The sequence below is a fragment of the Geotrypetes seraphini genome, chromosome 7 (genome assembly GCF_902459505.1).
Source record: "Geotrypetes seraphini chromosome 7, aGeoSer1.1, whole genome shotgun sequence".
NCBI classification, from domain to species: Eukaryota; Metazoa; Chordata; class Amphibia; order Gymnophiona; family Dermophiidae; genus Geotrypetes; species Geotrypetes seraphini.
The window spans coordinates 78,537,646-78,561,083 of record NC_047090.1 but is presented as its reverse complement, the minus strand read 5'-3'; the positions used below and the strand labels follow the sequence as shown (position 1 = coordinate 78,561,083).

The window sequence follows — 23,438 nt, the reverse complement described above, 5'->3', positions numbered from 1 at the left end:
TCGCAAATACCTCCTGTGGAAAGGGAAAATGGGAACATGAAGATAGACTTCTGTCAGACTGAGAGACGCACCACTGCTATGACCGACTGAACAGTCTCCATGTGGAAGTGCAGTATCTTCAGAGGCACACTGACTGACTTGAGGCCTAGAATCAGTCTGCAGCTGTTTGAGCCTTTCTTTGGTATGACAAAGTATATGGATTACATGCCTTTTCACCGTAGCCCAATCTTTGAGGGCTCTCTCCGCCAGCTGGTTGGAGTTATTAGAAAGCAGTTTGGCAGAGGGACATAGAACTCAATTTTTTACCCCTCCCTTATCTTGGGGAGCTCAGTCTCTGGCCTGGTGTCACTGTACTTTCTTAGTTGCTAGAGAGAACGAGACCCGAGGTTTGCTATCTCCTGAATCCGCTGAATCTCTGATGTGATCCCTGAAAGGGTCTTTGCATCGATTTGCCTCCCAAATACCTATGAAATCTCCAGGAGCCTCAAAAATTGCCCCGACCTGAACTCCAGGCCCTCCAAGGTCTGCTGTCTGGTAAGGACTTGGAGCGACGGTCTGTCATACTGGTCATCAAGTCATCTAGACCCTTGCCAAAGAGCATCTGCCCCTGAAAGGGAAGCCTGTTTATCATAGCTTTAGAGGTAGTATCTCCTGCCCACTGATCCAGTGCATCCATCGGGCAGAGATATCATAGACTGAGACCTTACACATAACTCTGATAAGATTATACAGAACATCAGCAATATAATTCACCCCAGAGAAGAGCATTTGGGAATCTTCCCCATTTATTGGTATAATAAGTGTCACCCCTCATCTGAAAAATCCTGATCTTGATCCAACTGTCACTTCCCATTACAGACCAATTGCCAATATACCTCTTTTAACTAAACTTATGGAAGTAATTGTTGCTAATTAACTCTCAAGCTATCTGGAGAAGTTCTCTATTCTTTTCAGCATGGGTTCCGCTCGGATTTCAGTACAGAAACTCTTTTGATTTCTCTTCTTTCAAAGATCCAACAATTACATTCATGTAAGAAGCATGCTATCTTACTTCAGTTTGATCTGTCTGTAGCTTTTGATGTATTTAATCATGACATTCTGTATTATTTGCTCTCAGAAATTGGCCTCGATCAGGTTGTTCTGGAATGGGTCGATACATTTCTATCTTCCCGATCTTATTCAGTTAATTTGGAAGGATCTAATTCAAAATCTTGGAGAGCCCTCTGTGGTGTTCCTCAGGGCTCTCCACTATCTCCAATTTTATTTAACATCTACATGAGTACACTGAAATATTACAATTTGAATATTCGAGAAACCTTATTAACATATGCTGATGACATCTTTATATTACTTGATGTTCATCCAGATCTTGTTAATCTGACACCCAATATTAACCATTGTATTGCTAAACTTTGGGCATGGGCGATGATGGTTCAGATGAAATTAAATGACGCCAAGACTAAACTTTTACGGCTAGGCCCAAAATTAGATTCTCTTCCCCCTGCTGTGATTTTAGAGTCAGGAGAATCTCTGAAAATTGAGTTCTCCTCATTAATATTGAGTATCGTCATTGATTCCTCACTTACTTTTAAGGACCAATTAAACTCTCGTAAAAAAAAGCGCTTTTTCAGCCTTTGCACTTTGAAAATAGTGAGATCACTTTTTCATCAGCAACACTTCTCTGTCTTGGTTCAATCAATCATCCTGTCAAGGCTGGATTATTGCAATTCAATATATCTGGGCCTTTCAAAGTCAGACTGCAGAGACTTCAGATGATACAAAATACTGCTGCTAAGCTATCTTTGGTAAAAGTAAATTTGACCATGTAACTCCTTTGCTTAAGGAATTACATTGGCTTCCTGTGCATTTCAGAATTCATTTTAAATGCATCTGCATTGTTTTTACAATCCTATTTGGCATTTTCACTACTTTGGTTCCTTTAGATTGGAATGTCCATAGATCTCATCTTGCAAGAAGTTCTCAAAAATTAAAACTTTTATTTCCTTCCCTCAGGGAGGCGTGTCAAACTCTGGCCCGCGGGGTGATAGAATTTGGCCCGTGAGACAATTAGCAACTTACGATAAAGCTGGAAGGCTGGAAGTCAACAGATGAAGATTTGCGCATCTCGCAGCCACCACCGCCATGCTGTGTGACGCTGTTCTCCCTGCTGCTGGTCTTCCCAACTGCCTGCACTTAATCCTCGTGGCCGGCGTTGACATTTGTGGCTGCCTGGTCCTCCCTGCTGATCCTCCCGACAGCCTGCACTCACCTGGCTGCCTACACTTAATCCTCCCAGCAGGCATTTACTTTCGCGGCTGCCTGGTCCTCCCTGCTGCGGTCCTGCCAAATGTCTGCACTCTCCCGGCTGCTGTCGACTGCCTGAACCCTCTTGGTAAATAAAAAAATTGGTTTTGTTTGATTTGGTTCCATTTTAATGCTGTATAGTGGGGTAGGGACTTGTAAATAAGATTTTTGTTTGATTGGGTTTTCATTGGTTCCATTTTTTTTTTATTCCCCTTTGCAATGCTGTATGGTGGGGAATGACTTTGAAATGAGGTTTTTGTTTGACTGGGTTCCATTTTTTTATCCCCATTGCAATGCTGTTTGGTGGGGAAGGGACTTTGAAATTAGGTTTTTGTTTGATTTGGTTTGTTTGATTGGGTTTCTATTGGTTCCATTTTTTAAAATCCCCATTGCAATGCTGTTTGGTGGGGAAGGGACTTTGAAATGAGGTTTTTGTTTGATTTGGTTTGTTTGATTGGGTTTCCATTGGTTCCATTTTTTTTATCACCATTGCAATGCTATTTGGTGGGGAAGGGACTTTGAAATGAGGTTTTTGTTTGATTGGGTTTCCATTGGTTCCATTTTTTTTTTTTATCCCCAATGCAATGCTATTTGGTGGGGAACGGACTTTGAAATGAGGAATGAGGTTTTTGTTTGATTGGGTTTCTATTTTCTTATCCTCATTATTATTTATAATTCTGTAGCACTGATTTCACATATGTTTGTGGTCATTTTTTCAATAAATATAAATGTTGGCCCACGACTTTGTCCATGTTTTTAATTTTGGCATGGGGTTGGAGTGGATGTAACCCTATACTTCTACTAAAACTAAAGGGTGCTTTTATTAAGGGGTGCATTTAGCACATGCTAAATCGGTTAGTGTACCCTAATAAAAGGACCCCTAAATATCTTAATTAAAAATTTGGCCCTCAACTTGGCCTATGTTTTAGATTTCGGCCCCTTATGCGAATGAGTTTGACACCCCTGCCTTAGGGGTAATAATAGATCTACCACGCGATTCAGTTACTCTTTCATTTTCAAATTGACTGAGCTATGGAATAACTTACTGCTTGTACTAAGAAGTTTGGGATCCTTCTTTCACTTCTGAAAAGACTTTCCTGTTTGCTAAACATTTTGAAAACTAGCCCCTTTTGTTAATTTAGATTTTCTGTTCTCTGTTCTCTTAAAGTATTATGTTACCACTTACTATAAACCGAGTCGAGCTCCATTTGGTTGATGACCCGGTCTATAAAACTAAGTTTTAGTTTAGTTTAATAGTGACAAGCACGTGCCACAAAGACGCAGCTGTCACTTTAATCCCTCAGGCCACAGCTTCAAATTGACACTTGATGAGCAAGTCCATTTGTTGGTCCTGAGGATCCTCTAACATTACTCCTCCATCATTAGGAAGGGAGGTTCGTTCAGTGACCTGCACCACCAACGAATCCACTTTCGGCTAAACAAGCAGATGCTAGAAATCAGGTGCCATCGGAAACAGCTTGGCCATAGTCTTAGCCACTTGAAAGGATCTATCAAGGAACTCCCAGTGGTCAGTGATCAGATTAGTGATGACCGGATGTGAGGGAAAAAACGTGGTCGGAGTCACAGAATTGCCCATAACAAGTGGCAGGACTTCCAGTTTTAATTCTTGCAGCGAGGTGGAAATGACGCTTGAAAGTACAGAGGCTCTGAACAACCGAAGCACTGTGGGGTCCTTCTACCTGATCCAGTGTCACCATCACCTCTTGACCACTGTCCTACTGCATGGAAGCTAACTCTGCCAGTGAGACTTCATTCTGGGATGAAAATGACATGGAATCGGTCTTGTTATCCTCCCACACTGAATCTCCTGGTTCAAGTCTGCGTCCTCGTCTGGTCGGAGTTTCTGTCGAGGGGAGCACCCCTGCGCCAACACCATTGGTGCATTGCTAACAGATGCTGAGGACCCTCAGCAGCTCAAATAAGCATTCCACATCAGGCTCACAAAACCTGGTGTGAAGCCTAGTACTGGGGGTTCCTCCGACTGCAGCAGGGACCTCTGGCCCCCACGTGCCTGAACTTGGCCAATACACGTTCGGAGGTTCCAGGGAGGATCTCTTCCCCTGGGGATGCACCTCCTGCGGTTCCCCAGCCCTGATGGACTTGTAGGAGGCTGGGCCCAAGGCTCCTGCCTCTCCCTCACGTGGATGCTTCTCAGCCAGCCATTCAGCGCAAACCTGGCATGATAAAGGAGTAAAAAGGCCTGAGGAGTACATACCAGTCGATTTTGAGCAAAATCAGTGGTTTTGAGGCAGATGAAGGCAAAAGAAAAAAAAAGATGGTTTAAAATCCAAAATGGCCACCGCCAGAAAAATCACACTCATGGAGACCTCTCTGAAGGAAATAAATCACAGGTTTTGGATGAGGAAGACCTGAGCTTTGGGGCCAGAAACCCTCAAAATAAACTTTTAGAGACACACACCCCTCGATTTTCCCCATAAGCTTCAATAGCCTTACTCACTGTGCCATGTGGTGCCCTCAGATCTACGGGACTCCCACGGGGATTCCCCCCCCAGGCTCATGGGCCTCCCAAAGGGATTGAACTAGGGTTACTGAGGCCTGGAAAGAGAATTAGTAGAAAATAGACAAAAGCAGAAACAGGGACCAAGATGATGGAAAACCAAAATGTCCCACCAACTACAGCAAGGGAGATGTTCATTTTGAGGGGGGCTAAGCTCAAAGTGGGAGGCCCAGCCCTCTATCATGGTTATGCCACCAGTTGTGTTTAGTACAAAATGAAGTACATGTTTATGTTTGTTTTGGGGTTTCTAGTTCAGTTTTGGCACATTAAATGCAACCATTGTCCTGAAAAGTGCCTATCTCAAATTTGTTTAAATTATTTTGATGCTGTATTGTTTGATTCTTTACTCATTGTTGCATTAAAAATGATCTGTGGATCTTGGAAGGACCTCTCACAAGTTACTATGCCAGATGGTGGAACCAGATTTGTTTGCTCTACAAATATGAGCTTTATATTGCCCAAAAATCCAATTCTTATTATTTTTAACAAGAAATGGTCGACCCTGCAGTCATATGACCTAATGTCTATTCTAATTCTTTCCGGTGATGTATGCATCTTATTTCTGTTCACTGTTATTTGTTTATATTATATTTTACTGTTGGTTTAAATAACTAATACGACTTTAAAAAATCAAAACTGTCAGAAGTAATTGTTGCTTTTTATGGGGGACAGGTAACTTTTATGGGGGGACGGGCGAGGACAGAGGAGATTCCTCATGGGGACGGAGGAGATTCTGGCAGGGACAGGCGGGATACTGGTGGGGACGAGCACGATTTCTGTCTCCGTGCAACTCTCTACTCTAGAGGAAGTAAGAGTGAAAAATCACGAGAGAGATAATTAAATTCTACAAGCATACCTTTTTACATTTTGTAAATAATATTAAAGAAAACCAAATGCAATTTTGTTTAAAACATTCCCTCATTCACACAATTGAAGATTAGGTTCTTACCCTTGGTAATCTTCTTTCTGTTAGTCCCCGAAAGGTGTACGAAAGGTGTTTCACCTCAACCCGCAAACTCATTTTTTTTCTTCTGCTACTCCCACTGGCTGAGGAATACAGAGCCCCCTGCAGTTACATCCAAAAGCAATTGAATAGAACTGGAACAAAACACAGATATAAAAGGGGCATGGGTAATCATCCCATTACATAACAGTATTATGTTCTGCTGAAAAAGGTTGTTGCTGTTAAGTGCTCATGCTCAAGTCCTAGTGACTTGATGAATTGCGGATCTAAAAAGAAATCATTTTTGTGCTAGTCCAGAAAAGTCCTCCAGTGTCATTCCCATGGTTGTTTTCAACGTGTCCAGCCATCTGATTGCAGGTTGCCTTCTTCGCCTGGTTCCTTCGATCTTCCCAAACATTATGTCCTTCTCCAGTGATCTCTCTTCTGATGGGGTAACCAAAATAAGAAAGTCATAGCGGCATCATTTGGACTTCGAGCAACATAGCCGGTTTGATCTCTTCCAGAATCGATTTGTTAGTTCTTCTGGCAATCCACAGCATGCCTAAAATCCTGCTCTAGCACTAAAGCTCATATGAGTCAATCTTCTTTCTGTCTTGTTTCCTTAGTGTCCAGCTTTCACATCTGTAACTGACCACTGAGAAAATGAATGTGTGGACAAGTTTGATCTTCATTTGGAGTGTTACCTCCTTGCCTTTGAATACTTTGTTGAGGGTCTTCATTGAAGAGCGACCAAGTGCTATTCTGCAGACTATTTCCTCCCTGCTAGTTGCTTCTTTGTTTACTTTGTTCCCTGCTTAGTTATCGGCCTATAGCTAGGATCCCTTTACTTACCAAAATGATGGGAGTCCATAATTTCTGTCCAGCTTTCCTCTTATATAGAGAGATTTTCCATTCTCCTACCATGCCAGCATGGTTTTAGACCAAATTTCAGTACAGAAATCTTACTGGTCTCCTTAATCTCAAAGGTCCAGCAATTGCATCTGAAAAACAAATTTGCCATTCTCCTTCAATTTGACTTGTTGGCAGTTTTCGATGTCATTCACCATGACATTCTGATTTACCTGCTCTCTGAAAATGGTTTTGACCTCACGGTCTTAAACTGGTTTTCTAAGTTTTTAAGATTTTGATCCTATACTGTTTATATGAACGAGACAAAATCCTCTCCCTGGAAACAGTCATATGGAGTCCCTCACAGATCACCTATCTCCCCTATTCTTTTAAATATTTTCATAACTACTGGGATCAACATAAGTCTGTTCTCTTCATTTCTCTAGATTTATCATCAGTGTTCAACACTATTGATCACCACCTACTATTAAGCAGATTAGAATTTTTAGGAATTGCAGAAGTTGTCTTGCAATGGTTTCAGTCATACTTTAAGGAAAGAACTTCAAAAGTAATATTTAATGACTCTACAGCAAATATAAAATCAAGTAGTTTTGGGATTCCTCAGGGATCAATCTTATCACCATTATTATTCAATGTATTTCTGGCACCCTTATTAACTCTTAGTCAATCAGTAGGACTGATACCCTTTGCCTATGCTGATGACATGCAGCTTCTGTATCCTTTAGACACAAATGTATCCGGTGACATCAAGGAAATCAACGATAAACTCTCAAAAATTACTCGATGGCTACAGGACAATAAGCTAGCACTTAATACACTTAAAACTGAACTCATACTTTTTCCTTGTAGAGAGGGGCTAGAACTAGGTTCCGATATTATTATGAATAAAACAATCCTTAAAGCAGTTACAAAAGTGAAAATTCTGGGAGCTATGTTAGATCAAAAATTGAATTAACATGAACAAATTAGCACACTAGTAAGAGCCTGTTTTTATAGGCTAAGAATGATTAGATCACTATCAGCTTTTCTCGATGAATCAGCGCTAAATATTTTAATACATTCACTGGTAATATCAAAAATTGATTATTACAATGCCCTATATAAAGGAGCCTCTTTAAAAGAAATACGTAGAATCAAGATCATTCAAAATACCACAATAAAAATAATTATGAAAAAGAAAAAATTTGATCACGTAACACCACTTTTAAAGGAAAAACACTGGCTACTAGTAATCCATAGAATCACTTATAAGATAGCTCTACTTACTCATAAAATACTCATAAATAAAGCCCCGACATTTCTAGAAAGATATTTAATACCTTACTCCCCATTAAAATCTTTAAGATCAGAAGACAAAGCCCTATTAACAGTCCCTTCTTTAAAAGTTATATACTCTAGGAGAGACATGGTTTTTTCTGTTTCGGCCCCCCAAATCTGGAACTTACTTCCACTTAATCTAAGAGAAGAAAAACTATTGAACAAATTTAAAAGTCTTCTAAAGAGCTGGCTTTTTAAAGACGCTTTTTAATAGATCAGTCTTACTATATTTTAGGGTAGGACGAGGAGGTTCACTGAAATATGTAGGTATTTGTCTCCCATCCTGTGTGTACTAAACCTATACCCGATTTTATTTTTGGTTTTATTTTTTTAATATTGTAATTTAATCTGCCCTTTTCCCTAATGTTTTAATGTTAATTAGCAGTATATGTGATGTATGTGGATTTTATTATTTTATCTGATTTTTATCTGATGTAAATCGCATTGAAATGAGATTTTGCAATCTAATCAAAGAATTTATTAAACTTGAATCTACTCTGAAATTTTTTGAAACCACCATTCTTGAATTCTTGTACGCATATGATATTTTTATTCTACTCAAGGTCGACTCAAACCTTTCTAATCTGTCGACAAACATAATTCAATGTATACAGAAACTTCAAGTCTGGGCTCTTTCTGTGCAAATGAAGTTAAATGAAAACAAAACTAAGTTGTTATGGCTTGGGCCTAAGCTGGATCATCTTCCATCTTTTGTTTCTCAGCCATCAGGGGCATCCTTACAAATTACATTATCCTCTAGAATCTTAGAGGTTATTACTGACTCATCACTCTCATTTAGCGAGCATATTAATTTCCTAGTAAAAAAAAGTGCTTTTTTTTAGCCTCTACATGCTTATAAAAGTCAGGACTTGCTTTCAACAGCAGCATTTTTCTGTCCTTGTTCAATCGATTATTCTTTATCGTCTAGACCAGTGGTTCCCAACCCTGTCCTGGAAGACCACCAGCCAGTCAGGTTTTCAGGATAGCCCTAATGAATATGCATGGAGCAGATTTGCATGTCTTTCACCTCCATTATATGCAAATCTCTCTCATGCATATTGGCATTAGGGCTATCCTGAAAACCCAACTGGCTGGTGGTCCTCCGGGACAGGGTTGGGAAACACTGGTCTAGACTACTGTAATTCTATCTACCTTAGCCTAACCAAGAACAGCTTGTATAGATTTCAACTGATCCAAAATACTGCAGCTAGGCAGATTTTTAGCAAAGGTAAACTACACTGGCTTCCAATATTCCCCAGAATACATTTTAAATGTGCTTGTCTCACCTTTAAAATATTATTTGGCACCTGTCCTCTACTAATTTCTCTGTCTTGGTGCTCCAAAAAACATGGTCTGGTTAGAACTATGCATAAACTTAAATTATCTTTTCCATCTCTGAAAGGCACTGCTGGTAAACTGGGGAAATCTCTTTTCTTTAAACTAACTGAACTTTGTACCTGAGAAAATTATGCTCTCTTCAAATCTTCCGTAAACATTAAAAAACTTTATTATTCACCAAACTGTAAATATTTCCTCTTTACTGTCTCTTCCCTAACATTTCATACTGTAAACTGAGTCGAGCTTTATTCTTATAAAGATGGCACAGTATATAAATTCAAGCTTTAGTTTAGTTTAATCCTTTACAATTTCTATTCTATCACCTTCAAGCTCAAAATCTTCATAATCTTGTTTATGTTCAGTTCTAATCCCATGCTATGACCTTCGGCTTTTACTTTTCTCAGTAGATACAGCATGTCTTCTTTGCTGCTGGTGATGAGCGTTGTATCTGCATAGCGCAGGTTGTTTATATTTCAGCCACCAACTTTGAAACAGACACTCTTTTCTTTCAAATTTGCTTTTCTAAAGATGGTTTCACCGTACAGGTTGAACAGTAAGGTGACAAGATGCATCCTTGCCTGACGCTACGTTTTATTGAAAACCAATCAGTGTTGCTGTATTCAGTTCTCACTGCAGCTTCTTGATTTTCACATAGGCTCTCTATCAGCTGAGTTATGTATTTGGGTATTCCCATTTGCACTAAAGTTCTCCATAGTTTATTGTGATCCACATAGTCAAAAGCTTTGCTGTAGTCGATGAAGCAAAGGTATAGGGTTCTTTGGTATTCATTGCTCTTCTCCAATATCTATCTAACATTGGCAATAATGTCTCTTGTTCCTTCTGAAACCAGCCTGAACTTCGGATAGTTCTTGCTCAACTTTTTTTTTCTTCAAGATGATGCCTGGCTAGATCGAAGGTTGTGGTGCCTCATTTTTCTATTTATCTTATTTTTGTTTACTTTGTTCTATTTTTTTTTTTTTTAACTTTTTTGTGGTTTACTTTGCGTTGCTTTCCTAGTTTTCAACATGGTTTAAATTTTTCTGGAGCTTAAAGTCGCTATTTTTACTTTATTTACCCATCCCTCCTGTTCGACTGTTGACTCTGGTCCAACAGTCATAGGTTTCTTACCTGCTACACTCCAAGAGATCGGCCCTGTTGAGGGCAAATGACCGTGGAGCCCTGCGGCTTTTCCTCCTTCAACGGCAGCAGAGCTCCAATTTCGGCAGGACTCCATATCATGCTGGCGAAGATATGATGCCCCAGACAGCTATACCATTTGTTTCTGCCCTTATGAGCCCAGAGATGGCTGTGCGCCATTGGGGACCAGAGATGGTTGCTGGAGTCTGTGTGGCTTGTGAGTACCAGCCTTCTGCCTTTGGCGATGAGACTTGGGGAGAGTCACAGCTGATTTCTCCTGCCAGCCGGATTGATTCCTTGTTATGTTGTGGAGTCTGTGGTCATTGTCCCATCATCGGACAAGGGGTGATGTCCTGATCCCCTGTGGTTGGAGATTTTGATGCTGCCAGCCAGACTTTTTGAATCCTACCTTTTCTCCATCTCATCGCCCATCCTCAAGTCCTGGGTCAGGTTGACGACGGGCCTATCCAGAGAATTCCTTACTGTTCTACAGGATTGTTTTTTGTTTGATTTAATTCTTATTCAATTTTTCTTTTACCTCTTTATTTTCATTTTTCTATTTTGATGACTGTAATTTATGTATTTATTTTGCTATTTTCTATTTTATTCTTTTGAAATCTACCTTTTTTGGATACTGGGGTTCCTTATAGTTATATCCTATGCTTTCTCTGGAGGTTCTTCTTCTTTTCCTCCTTTTCCCAATTTTTCTTTTTTGAAAGCATTGTTTTCCTCCCAGGCATTTTGTTTAGATTGTGAGCCCAATTGGGACAGAGAGGGTAATTTTAATGTGCCCCTCCACAGGGGTCTCAAGGCACCAAAAGCCATCAAAAAAGAAGCAGAGCAGATCTGAAGCATTTCTGCATGGTTTGCTTGCAGAAATGAAAAATGCAGTGGGCTCTGTATTCCTCAGCCATGTGGGAGCAGCAGAAGAAAAAAAAGTGTGTGGCTTTCTGCAAGACCCTGTTTGTGGGTTGAAATACCCTACGTACAGAATCCACAGAGGACGTAACAGAATTGACAAATGAGAAATCCCTTATACCAATAGAAGGGCACAAGCAACTAGGGATCACCTACATCCTCTTTGGATCCATGGAGATCTAGTAAAATGTAAGAGTGTAGGAGGATTTCAAGTCAGCAAGTCCTTTTGGGAGGAGGGACCCAAGAACTGGTGGTTTTATTTTATTCTCCCAAATGTTTTAGTATGTGCTTTTAGAAAAGAACACTTACTTTATTAAGTGAAAACGGGAAAGGAAAAACACTGAAATGATAAACACTCAACACCACTATCAAATACTTTAAATATATAAATAATGTACAAGTTCATGCATTTTTCAGTGGAAAAGAATTCTAGCACAATTTATCATGCTATTAAGCTCACAGAAGCAGGCCCAAAATTTAAATTAATAAATATTTCTTCTTAGAATTGTGGTGAATACATCAATCAGGTCCCCAGTGTACATGGTGAGGAAAATAAAACCCAGTAACCATTCAAGAAAATGGTCTTTTATATATATAATAATAATAATAACAACAACTTTATTTTTATATACCGCAATACCACAAATAGTTCAGAGTGGTTTACAGAGGAAGAGACTGTATACAGACAACGATAATACAAAAAACTTTTGAAATTACATTAGCATGTTAAGGTTAATCGAGTTTATCTGGAAGTGTTTTGGGAATGACTTCAAAAATCAATAAAAGTATAAGAAAGCTATCTATCATTTTATAGTCACAAGTGACTTTATAAGCCATAGGCTGTTTAAATTTAGGTGCCAAGTACATACACATTTATAGAATAGGTACACTTATGTGTATGGATGATGTCACAAACTAGCATATATGCACACATGTGCTAGATGCTATAAAATTGGCGCTTTAGTGGCATGGCGTGTAACAGCAAATAGGCTGTACTAGTGGTCAGAGCATGGGCGTGTCATGGGATGTCTGCCTAGTGATGCATGCACCTTAAGGAATAGTATCAAGACTTTACAGATAGTATCAATGTGCATATTGCGAGGTGCACTAGACTGTGCCTGCCATTACCTTGGCATAAGCTGTTGAGCCTAAATTTTAGCATTTCAAAGCAGCTTTGCGCTATTATTCTATAACGAGTTAGGTGCACCTGTAAGTCATTACAGAACAGGTGCTAAGCACATTTCTTTGTCACACCTATATTTAAGCACCACTTTATAAACTTTTTAAGGCAATAACACAGTACATATATCTTAAGTATAGGTATACAGTGAGTTTCAATTTATATTTATGAGTTTATAACCTGAAGATGTTCATATATAACATCTCTATCAGGGCTGGGGAGTCAGTATACCAAACCTTTGATTCAGACTCATATTTTTCTACTGTCCATCTCTGACTTCAACTGATATCAGGCTTTAAATTTTTTGGCTCAGATCTAAAGTACTGGTAAATATAATTTAAATTAGATCCAGGACAAAAATACATTCTAAAATTATAAAGTTGTCATATATTATAATGTAAGATTTTTGGTTTTTTTTTTTAAAGCTGGAGTCATAGTCGGTACATTTTTACCGACTCCAGCAACTCCCCAAATTTCTTCTGCTTCTGCCCCCAACTCCACAGCTCTGATCTCTATAACTTAACTGCTTTTCTGCAATTACCTTCTCCAGAATAGTACTCTGTTGGAACAATATTTTCATCCCATATAATCTTTTCGGTTGGATATAAAGGCATTTGATTGAGCTGCTGTATCTGAGATATTCGCCGCTCATGACGAGAAACCTATTAGCAAAGAAATAGTTGAAGCAAATACAAGTTACTGAAAACAAATAAAATTAAAAATCATTCTGGTACAATACTATAAATAAAATACTTTAAAAGCACCAGTGTGTCCTTATTCAAGCTGCTAAGGGAAACATGGGAAAGGGTTATGAACCATACAGCCCCAGCTCTCAGCACAGACAGAATAGGGCCATATGTTTTCCTGCTCTTTACACAGGCCTAGCTTTCCACATAAACAGACTTACTGGGGATAATTTTATTGCGATTTTTTTCACATGTAAAGCCTTTTAAATGCAGAAAAAAGCTTTTATAAAATTTTGTGACCACATACAAATAAAGTATGCACATGGAAAATGTGCATGTTTGGACAAAGCAGAGCAGGAGTTGTGATATACAGTATGTACATATTTTGTAAAATGTGCACACATGTACACATTTATATCAACTTTGGAGCAAAAATAAATAGATGTGTTGACATTTGGGCACTCCTCAACATTCAGAATTTGCTACCTTTTGGGAGTGTAAAATTAGCAGCTCAAAGAAAGTGTAATGGAAGATTACATTTTTACCTCGGTAATCTTTCTGTTAGAAGACATAGGATTCTGTACTTAAGATGTTGTCATAGTAACATAGTAAATGATGGCAGATAAAGACCGAATGGTCCATCCAGTCTGCCCTGTAATCACATGGATTACAATTTCATGATTAAATTAAAATGTCTTTTTTTCTCTGTTATTTCTAAGCCATAGACCTTAGAAGTCTACCCAGTAATGTCCTTAAGTTCCAACTACTGGAGTTGCTGTTGAAGCTCACTCCAGCCATTCAGACCATGAAAATTTGCTCATTCATATTTTTATTAGCAATTCTCTATGTTCATCCTATGCTCTTTTTGAATTCCATCACTGTTTACTTCTCCACCACCTCCCTCGAGAGGGTATTCCAGAAATCAATTACCCTCTCCATGAAAAAGAATTTCCTAATATTACTTTTAAGTTTACTACCCCTCAACCTCAATTAGGATTCACTTTGACCCCCCAGACAACTCAATCCTTTTCCGATTGGACCTCCAGTTCCTGCGGTAAAGCTTTCCGATGGGGAACTGCACTCTGTGAAGGTAAACCCCCATGCACCACCACCGGCAATACTTCAGACTGTGCAAATGCTTTATACTTCACAAAAGCTTCGAGCATCAAACTTATAAAATCAGAGTCAAACTCCTGACCTGGATCTTCTGAGGATCTCTGCAGGGAACTTCTTGTGACCTCATAGGTTCAGAGGCATCGCCACATTTGTGTTTTGACGCCAATGCCGAATCATCATTTGAGGGCTCTAGGGAGGATTTATGCCCCAATAAACGAGCTTCCTATGACTCTAAGACCCATGCGACACATGGACGCTCCTCAGCCAGTCAGCTAGCTCAAAACTGCCATGATACAGGAGTAGAAAGGCCTGGAGAGCCCATAGAAATTGTTTATTATCAAAACTGAGGTGTTTTGAGGCAGAGAAACTTTTAAAATAACATAGGGAAATTCAATATGGCCAGGTTCTGGTGCCAGAAAACTGCCCGGTAGAACCATATAAGACTTCCAAAAACTAAGAAAAGGGTTTTTGTTTTTTTTAAGGAGGGGGACCATTATAGGAATCCCCAGAGACCCTCAAAAGTCCAGTTCATGAACTACCTTGAAGTCTCCCATAGACAGTAATAGACTGTACTCACAGAACTGCATGGTGCTGTGCCTGCATCAGCTCGCACTGCAGTTGGACAATGGAGAAGATTTCTGTCTCAGACAAGCATATAGGATTTTAAAGTTGCTTGTCTCTTCAGGCTGCCTTTTAGGCAGGCTCTGAGCACCTGAAACCCTCAACCCCACTAGCTCCTCATGTGTTTTTTTTTTTGGGGGGGGAGGGAATGCAGCCAGCATCTCTTACAGTCCTCTGGACCAATACAGTACCACTCAGCCTGTACCGACAATAAATCAGGGATGAGCCAAGCTCCCAGGGGAATGTGTCCCAAGCTATCCCCAAAATTAATGCAGGCTGGCTAGGTAGGTGCCCTGTGAAAGTGTTGTCTCACCCCTCACCCCCAGCTACAGCCCTCTGATCCAGAGACTGTATCTTCTCCCAGACAGAGCTTTAGCACCAGGAAGCCTTAAATGTAGAAAAAACAAAAAAATAAAACAGTTGCAGAGCAGAAAAAAAGGACACCTTCTCTTCTTGCTTTCAGAAGGAAAAACCAAGGAGCTGAGGTACTGCTGAGTGACACAAGGAGGCAAAATTGAAAAATGTAACTGATGCCTTTTGCAATAGTGGTAAAGTAGGATAAGGTCCCTAACTAAGATAAACTGGAGGAGAAGCCTTGTGGTTAGAGCACTGGGCTGACAATCAGGGAAGCCAGGTTCAAATCCTGCTACTGCTCTTTGTGACCTTGGGCAAAGTTACTTAACTCTCAATTGCCTCAGGTACTCACCTTGAGCTACTACTGAAAAAGGTGAGCTAAATACAAATATGGGGGTAAACTTCCTGGGTAGTTGTGAATATAAGCTCATGGCACCAGGTCCTAGACTCCAGCTCCAGTTTAAAATGAGCTAGAAGTCCAAACATATAGGAGAAACTGCTAAACCAACAAAAAGATCTTTCTGGTATGTGATTCACTTTCGCAGGCCTTCCCACTGAACTGTTTCATAAAGACACATCATTAACAACTGAACAGCCTATTTATCTTACTATGCTATGTGTTCCTGATATTGACTGTCTCTTTTTTTCTCCTTGAAATATATTACAATAGCAATACAGTATCAAATCACTTTGTTCTCCAGCCAGCACAAATTAAAAGAGCAAAATTCTCCTGAATCTCCCATTCATCTGAAGCTAGAGTAAATCTACAATTTATTAAAACAAAACAAGTTAGAAACCCTTTACCACCAAGAATAGGCTGGTTCTATAGCTGAGCTCTGAAGTTGGATACAGGCAGTCCCCGGGTTAAGAACAAGTTACATTTTTAAAGCTCGTCTTAGGTCAGATTCTTACTGCTTACCTCTGCTCCCAACTGACAAAAGGAACAGCTGTCTCTACCGGTGTTCCCTTTAAGGTACAGAATTACACAACCACACACTTTTCTTAATATGTCCATGAATCATTCCTGAATCTGCTACAGGAGAAGTGTAGGAGTCTATGCCACTGGAAATACTGCATAGTAATATCAAATGAAGCCGCAACCACGTTCGTGAGTACGAGTCATACTTAAGTCAGGTGTCTATAACTTGGGGACTGCCTGTATCACACTGCAGATTACTCATGTTCAAGTTTCCTATTTGACATGGTCAATTGGTGGTGGTGAACAGGCAATGACATATATAAAGGGAGATTTCTGCCAGTGCCAGTACCCTTTGTAATATAGGAATGGATCAATTTATCAGAAGACAAGCACAGCAAGGAAATTAAGTCATTCATACAGTTGACAGAGCCAAACTCAACCAACCAGAAAGCAGTTATCTCATAAAGAGGGACAGAACGAAACAAAATATCAACCTATCAGAACACAACTACTTTGTTCTCACTAGCCATTTAATCACATGAATTAGCAATATGCTACAAACAGACAAAGATAAGTTTCCTAAACAAAAATAGAAACACTCATGCAATCATATTATACAGCAGTTATCCTGGGTCTAGTTGTAGACTAGCAATGTCATTTTAATTTGCTCAGTGGAAAACGAACAGGATAAGCATACATTGAACTGTGGCACAATCAGTTTGATTTTCCCTTACCAATAATTTTAGAAGAAACTCCTTCTCATATGTGGTATTTTCGTCTATAGGCAAGGCTGGCAATAAGCAGAGGTAGGATGCCACCTGGTGTAGTGTACTGGGACTGTAACAACAACAAAAAAAAACATATAGCATACTTGAGAATCATTTTCTCTAGTCCAACCTTCTCCCTTCATAATACTAAACCAACCCAAGAACAGCAATTCTCTAACCTGCTTGTAAACACCTCCAAAATGGACCAATTCACATGAAATTCCAACCCTGTCTGGTAAACCTCTCTCAGTGATTAATTGCTTTATTACCTTGTTCAAGGTGGTATAACAAGTAAATAATTCAAAACAGATCAATACCCTCAGTTACGACTACTACTACTATTATTTCTACAAACTACCAGATGTACACAGTGCTCTACAGAGTCACAAAGGAGATAGTCCTGCTTGAAAGAGCTTACAATCTAAACAGATAAAAAGCTTTTCCTAGTATATTCAATTTTAGTCTCCTCTATTTCAATTTAAGTCCATTATTTCTCATCATACTACAAAAGGAAAAGCTTGCCATCCTCTCCCTCCCCCTTATTATTATGTGTAGACTGCTACCAAGTCACCTGTTACTTAGCCTTCTCCTTTCTAGGCAAAACACAAATAAACCCCTATCCTTAAAGATCATACTACCCAGGTTTCTAACCATTCCAGTTACACCAGACTCTCTCAGATATTTTGTTTACATTTTGATGAAATATACAGGTAGTCCCTGGATTACAAATGTCTGATTTACATCTGACTCGTAGATACGAACGGGGTCCTGCTTCTCCCTCCCTCCATTCTTTGTCCCAAGTTCTTGCCTCCCTCCCACAGGTGTTTACATGTTCTAGCCAGCTCCCTCCTCCTCGTTCTCCTTCTTCCAGCTGCACTTGTTTCTCTTCAGAAAGCTGCAAATAGCGGTTCCTATACAAGGCCCACAGCTGACCCAGAAGCCTTCTCTCCGACATCAAAGGGAAAGCTTCCAGGTCAGCCATGGGTCGCATGTAGAAGCTGCTGCCTACAGCTTTGTGAAGAGAAACAAATGTGGCTGGAAGAAAGGAGGAAGAAGGAATCAGCCAGAAAAGGTAATACCAGCAGGAGGGAGGCATGAACTTAGGACATAAAATGGAGAGAAGGATGTGCGTTGGGACACGGAATGGAGGGAGGGAGCACAAACTAGACAAAGGATGGATGGAAGGAAGGAGGGAGGGGGCATAACTTGGGACACAGAATGGAGGGAGAGAGGAGAGCATCCCTCCTGCCGGTGATCTTTTGTGGGTGAGTGGGTTTCTGGCAGGAGGGAGTGAGCATCCTTCCTGCTGCGGGATGTCTGGGGGGGGGGGGGGGGGCGGCAGGATGAATTGGGCACTCCTACAGCCGCAGACATTCGGTGAAGGGGGGCTTCGGGTTTTCCAGCATGAAGGAGAGGACATCTCTCTTGCCAGTCGACTTCGCAGGAAGGGAAATGGGTTCCCTGCTGCGGCTGCTAAACTGATCACCGCAGGGAGATTCACTTGCGGCAATAAGCTCAGCGGCAATGCAATTCTCTAACCGGTGCCTGTGACATGGACGCCTTTTAGAGAATCGGAGTGCTTAGGCGCCTGTTCAACAGGACAGACGAGATTCTATATAGGACGCTTGTGTGCGATTCCCAAAAGCCACTTAGGTGGCTGCTGAGACTAGGCGTCCTATGCAGAATCCAGCCCTTAAAGTTTGTATAAATTCAGGTGTAATATACCATCATGTGAAAAAATTAGGACACCCCATGAAATATTCAGTTCTTTCTTAAGAAATGTTCACATATCGATGTCAAATCTTTTTTTATTAATCTGGAAAAGAAAGTGATGTAATTGCAGGTAAACAACAAAAATTTTCCTTGATTTACTCATGAAACAAAAGATATCCACAAAAATGTGTGCCTAGTCCACCCTTCAAAGCAATTTTGGAACTCTTTTTCTGGAATGCCCATCAGAGCTGTTGTCATATTGCCCTTGATGTCCTGAATGTCATCAAAATGTCTTCCTTTCAATATTTCCTTTATCTTTAAGTAAAGAAAAAAGTCATTGGGGCTAGATCATGTGAATAGGGAGGGTGTTGCAATACAGTTATTTGTTTTCTGGCTAAAAACTCCCTCACAGTGTCGTGTAAGCTGGTGCATTGTTGTGATACAAGAGCCATGATTTGTTGGCGAAAACTTCAGGTCGTTTTCACCTAACTTTTTCATGCAGTCTTTTCATCACTTCCAAATAGTAAACTTGGTTAACTGTTCGTCCAGTTGGTACAAATTCATAATGAACAATCCCTTCAATATCAAAAAAGGTTAGCAATATCGTTTTGACTCTTGATTTGGACTGGCAGAATTTTTTTGGTCTTGGAGAATTGGCTGAATTCCATTGTGCACTTTGCAGCTTTGTTTCAGGGTCATATTGGTACACCCATATTTCACCACCAAGTGATAACATGGCCCAAAACATTGTCTTGCCTCTTCAAAAGGTCTTAGCAAACTGTGCTTTTGTTCATCAGTGAGCTCCTTTGTGACCATATTTGCACACACTTTTCTCATGCCAAGATTTTCAGTTAAGATTTTCCTGTTTCGCCATCGATGTTTATTTGGTCTGCTATGCTTCTCACAGTCAGCTGACGATTTTGACACACAATTTGATGAATTTTTGCAATGTTTTCATCAGTTCTGCTCAATACTGGCTGCCCTTACTTTTCTTCATCAGCGACACTTTCACTCCCCTCAGAAACACGTTTAATCCATTTGTACACTGCTGTTTTCTTCGTAACATTATCCCCATAAACTTGGAGAAACAGGTCCCTGATTTCACTTCCACTTTTGCCAAGTTTAACATGAAATTTAATGTTTCTTCGTTGCTCTAATTCAAGCTCTGACATTCTTGTGACGACACACAAAATCAAGCAACAATAATAACGAATGCCACTTATCAAGACACCACCACATGTCGACACGAACACAGCTGTCAAATACTGATATACCAAGGTTATGAAACCTTACCGAGTTATTTGTACAGTGCTGTCAACGTAAAAACATGGAGGCAAGTTTGCAAAAATAATTGTCAGACCTTGTATAATGTTCAAGTTATTAATTTTAATCTCTACAGAATTACGTATAGGTGTTCCTCTCTATCTTTCTTCTCTTACAATACCATATTCACCAACATGGCTACTAAATTCTCATTCTCCCAAACCCGAGAATGGCCTGTTTAGAGTCAACTAGATATTTAGCATTTTTCTTTGTGGCTCCATCATTCTGGAATTCACCGCCATCTTCTTTAAGAACCAAACTTGATTTTAAGAAATTTAAACCAAATTTAAAAGCCTTTAACCACGAGCAAGACTGAGGTCACTTTTGAATATTACTGGATTTATCCCTCTAGCCTTCCCCCTCTCCCTCCACAAAAATCTATTAAAATTTATTTTTAAGTGTGTTTCTTTCCTATAAAAATTGTAGTTCCTTTCCTATTGTCTATTTATGTTTTAGTATTGTAAACCACTTTGACCTGCCAGTTAGAAAAAATTGGTATAACAAGAATAAAGAATAATAAAATGAATAATGCATACAGGTACTTTCTCTGTCCCTAGTGGGTTCACAATCTAAATTTTGTACCGGAGGCAAAGGCAGTTTAAGTGACTTGCCCAGGATCACAAGGAGCTGAAGGAAACTAAACCCAGCTCTAAGTCCATTGTACTAACCATTAACCTACTCCTTCACGCTATTCCTGCCCCTACTTCCTAACTCCTAGTGCAAGCTAGCGCTGACAGTGCTGCTGTATTACCACTCACAGTGACAAAGGCATACTTTCTTCTAACAATGACACCTAGCAAACAGAGTACAGAACTTAAAGCAGCTTTGAGGAAACTGTTCTCAGTTAGAAAGCAGAATACTGGATGTCATACACAACAGTCCTGAACGAGTCTGGTGAGGAAGAGATGAACACAAAGAAAAACACAGATGAGGGAGCAAAAATGGCTGCTATTTGATATACTGTAAGTAAGAAGAAAAGTAGAAAGACGGCATATTGTGTATAATGGGTTCATAATAAGAGGCAGAGGGGGAAAGAATAATGAAGCAGAGTAGTTTTGTGAGGTGACAGTTGTAGAAAAGCATGAAGGAAAAGAAAAGAACATGACAAAGAAACAAGAAGCCACCAAGCCAACAAAGTGCATTACAATTCTATTTTTTTAAAATCATAAAATCAGCCATTCACCAGGGCAAGGGAAGAGATGTTTTGTACCTGAGAGGTCCAAAGCACTTCAACAGCGATTCCTGAGTGTCCACAGCCGCCACATTGGAGAGTGAAAAATTATAGAGTTCTGGGAAATGGGCAAAAGCAGCTCTCTGTGAAACCAAACACTAAGTTACCATCCATGAAGCCTCAGATTAGTCACTTCTACAAAGTCATGATGTTACCACATGAGCCATCTCAAAGCAATCACAATGAGAAACTGATTCATCAGCTGAGGGGCTTCAGATCAATCACTTACATAAAGATATGTTACCACATGAAGTCTCAGATTAATCACTTATACAGGCATCAAATCAGTTTATAGATAAACATTGTGTTATCAAGTGTCACATCCAAGGAACCTTAGATCAATCAACAACTAAGGAGAGTCTCAAAACACTTAATCAATAATTCTCCAGAGATACCAAAGGCAGATTCCCATTCATACCAAAATCTCTTTTTATGGTGATATTGGATAGCTATTGTTCAATCCTTCTAGACTAGAATGATGGGACTGCCCCCCACCCTTCTTTCATATACATGACTCACACTGTTCTTGAACAAAATCACTTTGTAATCTAGATTTTAACCAAGATACAGTGATGTTCTCCTATTGGTTGTCCTAGTGAAGCATGCACACTCCTCTCTCAGTATTTGGGGACTGTCTGGCTCTTCTACAGTCATCCTGTTAAACCTGAACTTGCCAAATTCTCCTTCCCTCAATACAAGTTTCAAGTTTATTTATGGCTTGATATAGCAGCCCATCACATGTATCTGGATGGCTGACAATATTAAAAATTAGAAAAATCTAATAAAATTTAAGATTTAGTTAAAATAAAATAAAAGGGGGGTAGAAATAGGACTAAGACAAATTAAGACTTGTTAGAAACAAAAGGTGCTAGGGGATAGGGAAGTTTTAATTACAATATGTAAATAAAAATAAAAAGGAAGGGTAGAGGCCATCTTAGAGGCTTATGCTGTAAATTTTGCTACCATTTAGCACAGAAGTTTACTCTTGGTTTTATTATACTAATCTTACTGCAATACAAGAATAAAGATTAGAACGGGAAAACCAGTGTAAAACCCCTGCACTAAAGGGTAACAACAGTGGGCATGCAAATTGCTGCAAACAATATTCCTCCCAATGTAAAAAGAAATGCACTAAAATCTAGCAGGGTCTTTTACTTTTTGAGGCACCGAGGAGAAATTAAGTCTTACCTGCTAATTTACTTTCCTTTAGTCCAGCGGTCTTTAACAGTTAAAGGAAAGATTTATAAACTATAAAAAGTTAACATTAACGATTTTTTGTGCAGCCCTTCAAGTACCTGCAAATCCAAAATGTGGCCCTGCAAAGGGTTTGAGTTTGAGACCACTGCTTTAGTCCCTCTAGACTGGCACAGATGGGTATTTCGCACTCCTACCAGCAGATGGAGACTGAGAACCACTGAGCTTCGACTTACCCTGTAAGTGGGCTGTGCAGTCCACTGAAAAGCCAGTCAGTCAATAGCCAAGCAGAAAACCCAAGAAAAAAAAGTAAAGGACAATCTAGGACTCTTTCAGGTAATGTCTAAGCTGTTGCTGCCTTACTACTAGTGAAAACCAGCAACGCCCTGGGAATCCCCCTTAGGGTAGCCCAGGCCCTCCATAAGCCACCATATCATGTGGCAACAGAAACATGACCTGCAATAGAATCATGTCTGTTGGTTTCAGAATTTTTTTTTTTTGTTCAGTTATTTTCAATTACTGCTGAATATAGATCAATCTCTTCGCGTTAAGACAACCAATGGAATGGCCGAGCCATCAGCCCTTACATGCCTGACCCAATCTCTTCACGCTAAGACAACCCAATGGAATGTCCAAACCATCAGCCCCTTGCAGGCCTGACCCAACCAAGATACCAAAACAGCAGCAATAAAGAATGGGCGGGTCTCCACCGGTCTAGAGAGACTAAAGGAAAGCAAATTAGAAAGACAGACCTAATTTCTTCTTTCATATCATCCTTCTAGACCGGCACAGATGGGCAGTACCAAAGCAGTGACCATCATGGGTGAGACCATTGCAGAACAGCCTCCAAGACCTGGGCCCCAAATATGGAATATTGATGTGCAAAAACATCCAGCTTGTAATGATGACCAAAGGAATGAAGTGAGGGTCAAACTGCCCCTTTACAAATATCATACAGAGAAACCAAG

At 39.9% G+C, this 23,438-nt stretch overlaps 1 protein-coding gene across 2 annotated transcripts in view; it reads right to left on the bottom strand.

Moving 5' to 3' along the window:
- Positions 1–23,438, bottom strand: part of AQR (aquarius intron-binding spliceosomal factor) — a 266,639-nt gene that overhangs the window by 156,673 nt on the left and 86,528 nt on the right. For both annotated transcript variants that reach the window (XM_033951821.1, XM_033951822.1), the window contains exons 13-15: positions 21,256–21,359; positions 16,977–17,079; positions 13,088–13,208 (exon numbers count right to left, since the gene is read on the bottom strand). In XM_033951821.1, the coding sequence (XP_033807712.1) occupies positions 13,088–13,208; positions 16,977–17,079; positions 21,256–21,359 (328 nt within the window). The remainder of the gene's footprint in view (positions 1–13,087; positions 13,209–16,976; positions 17,080–21,255; positions 21,360–23,438) is intronic.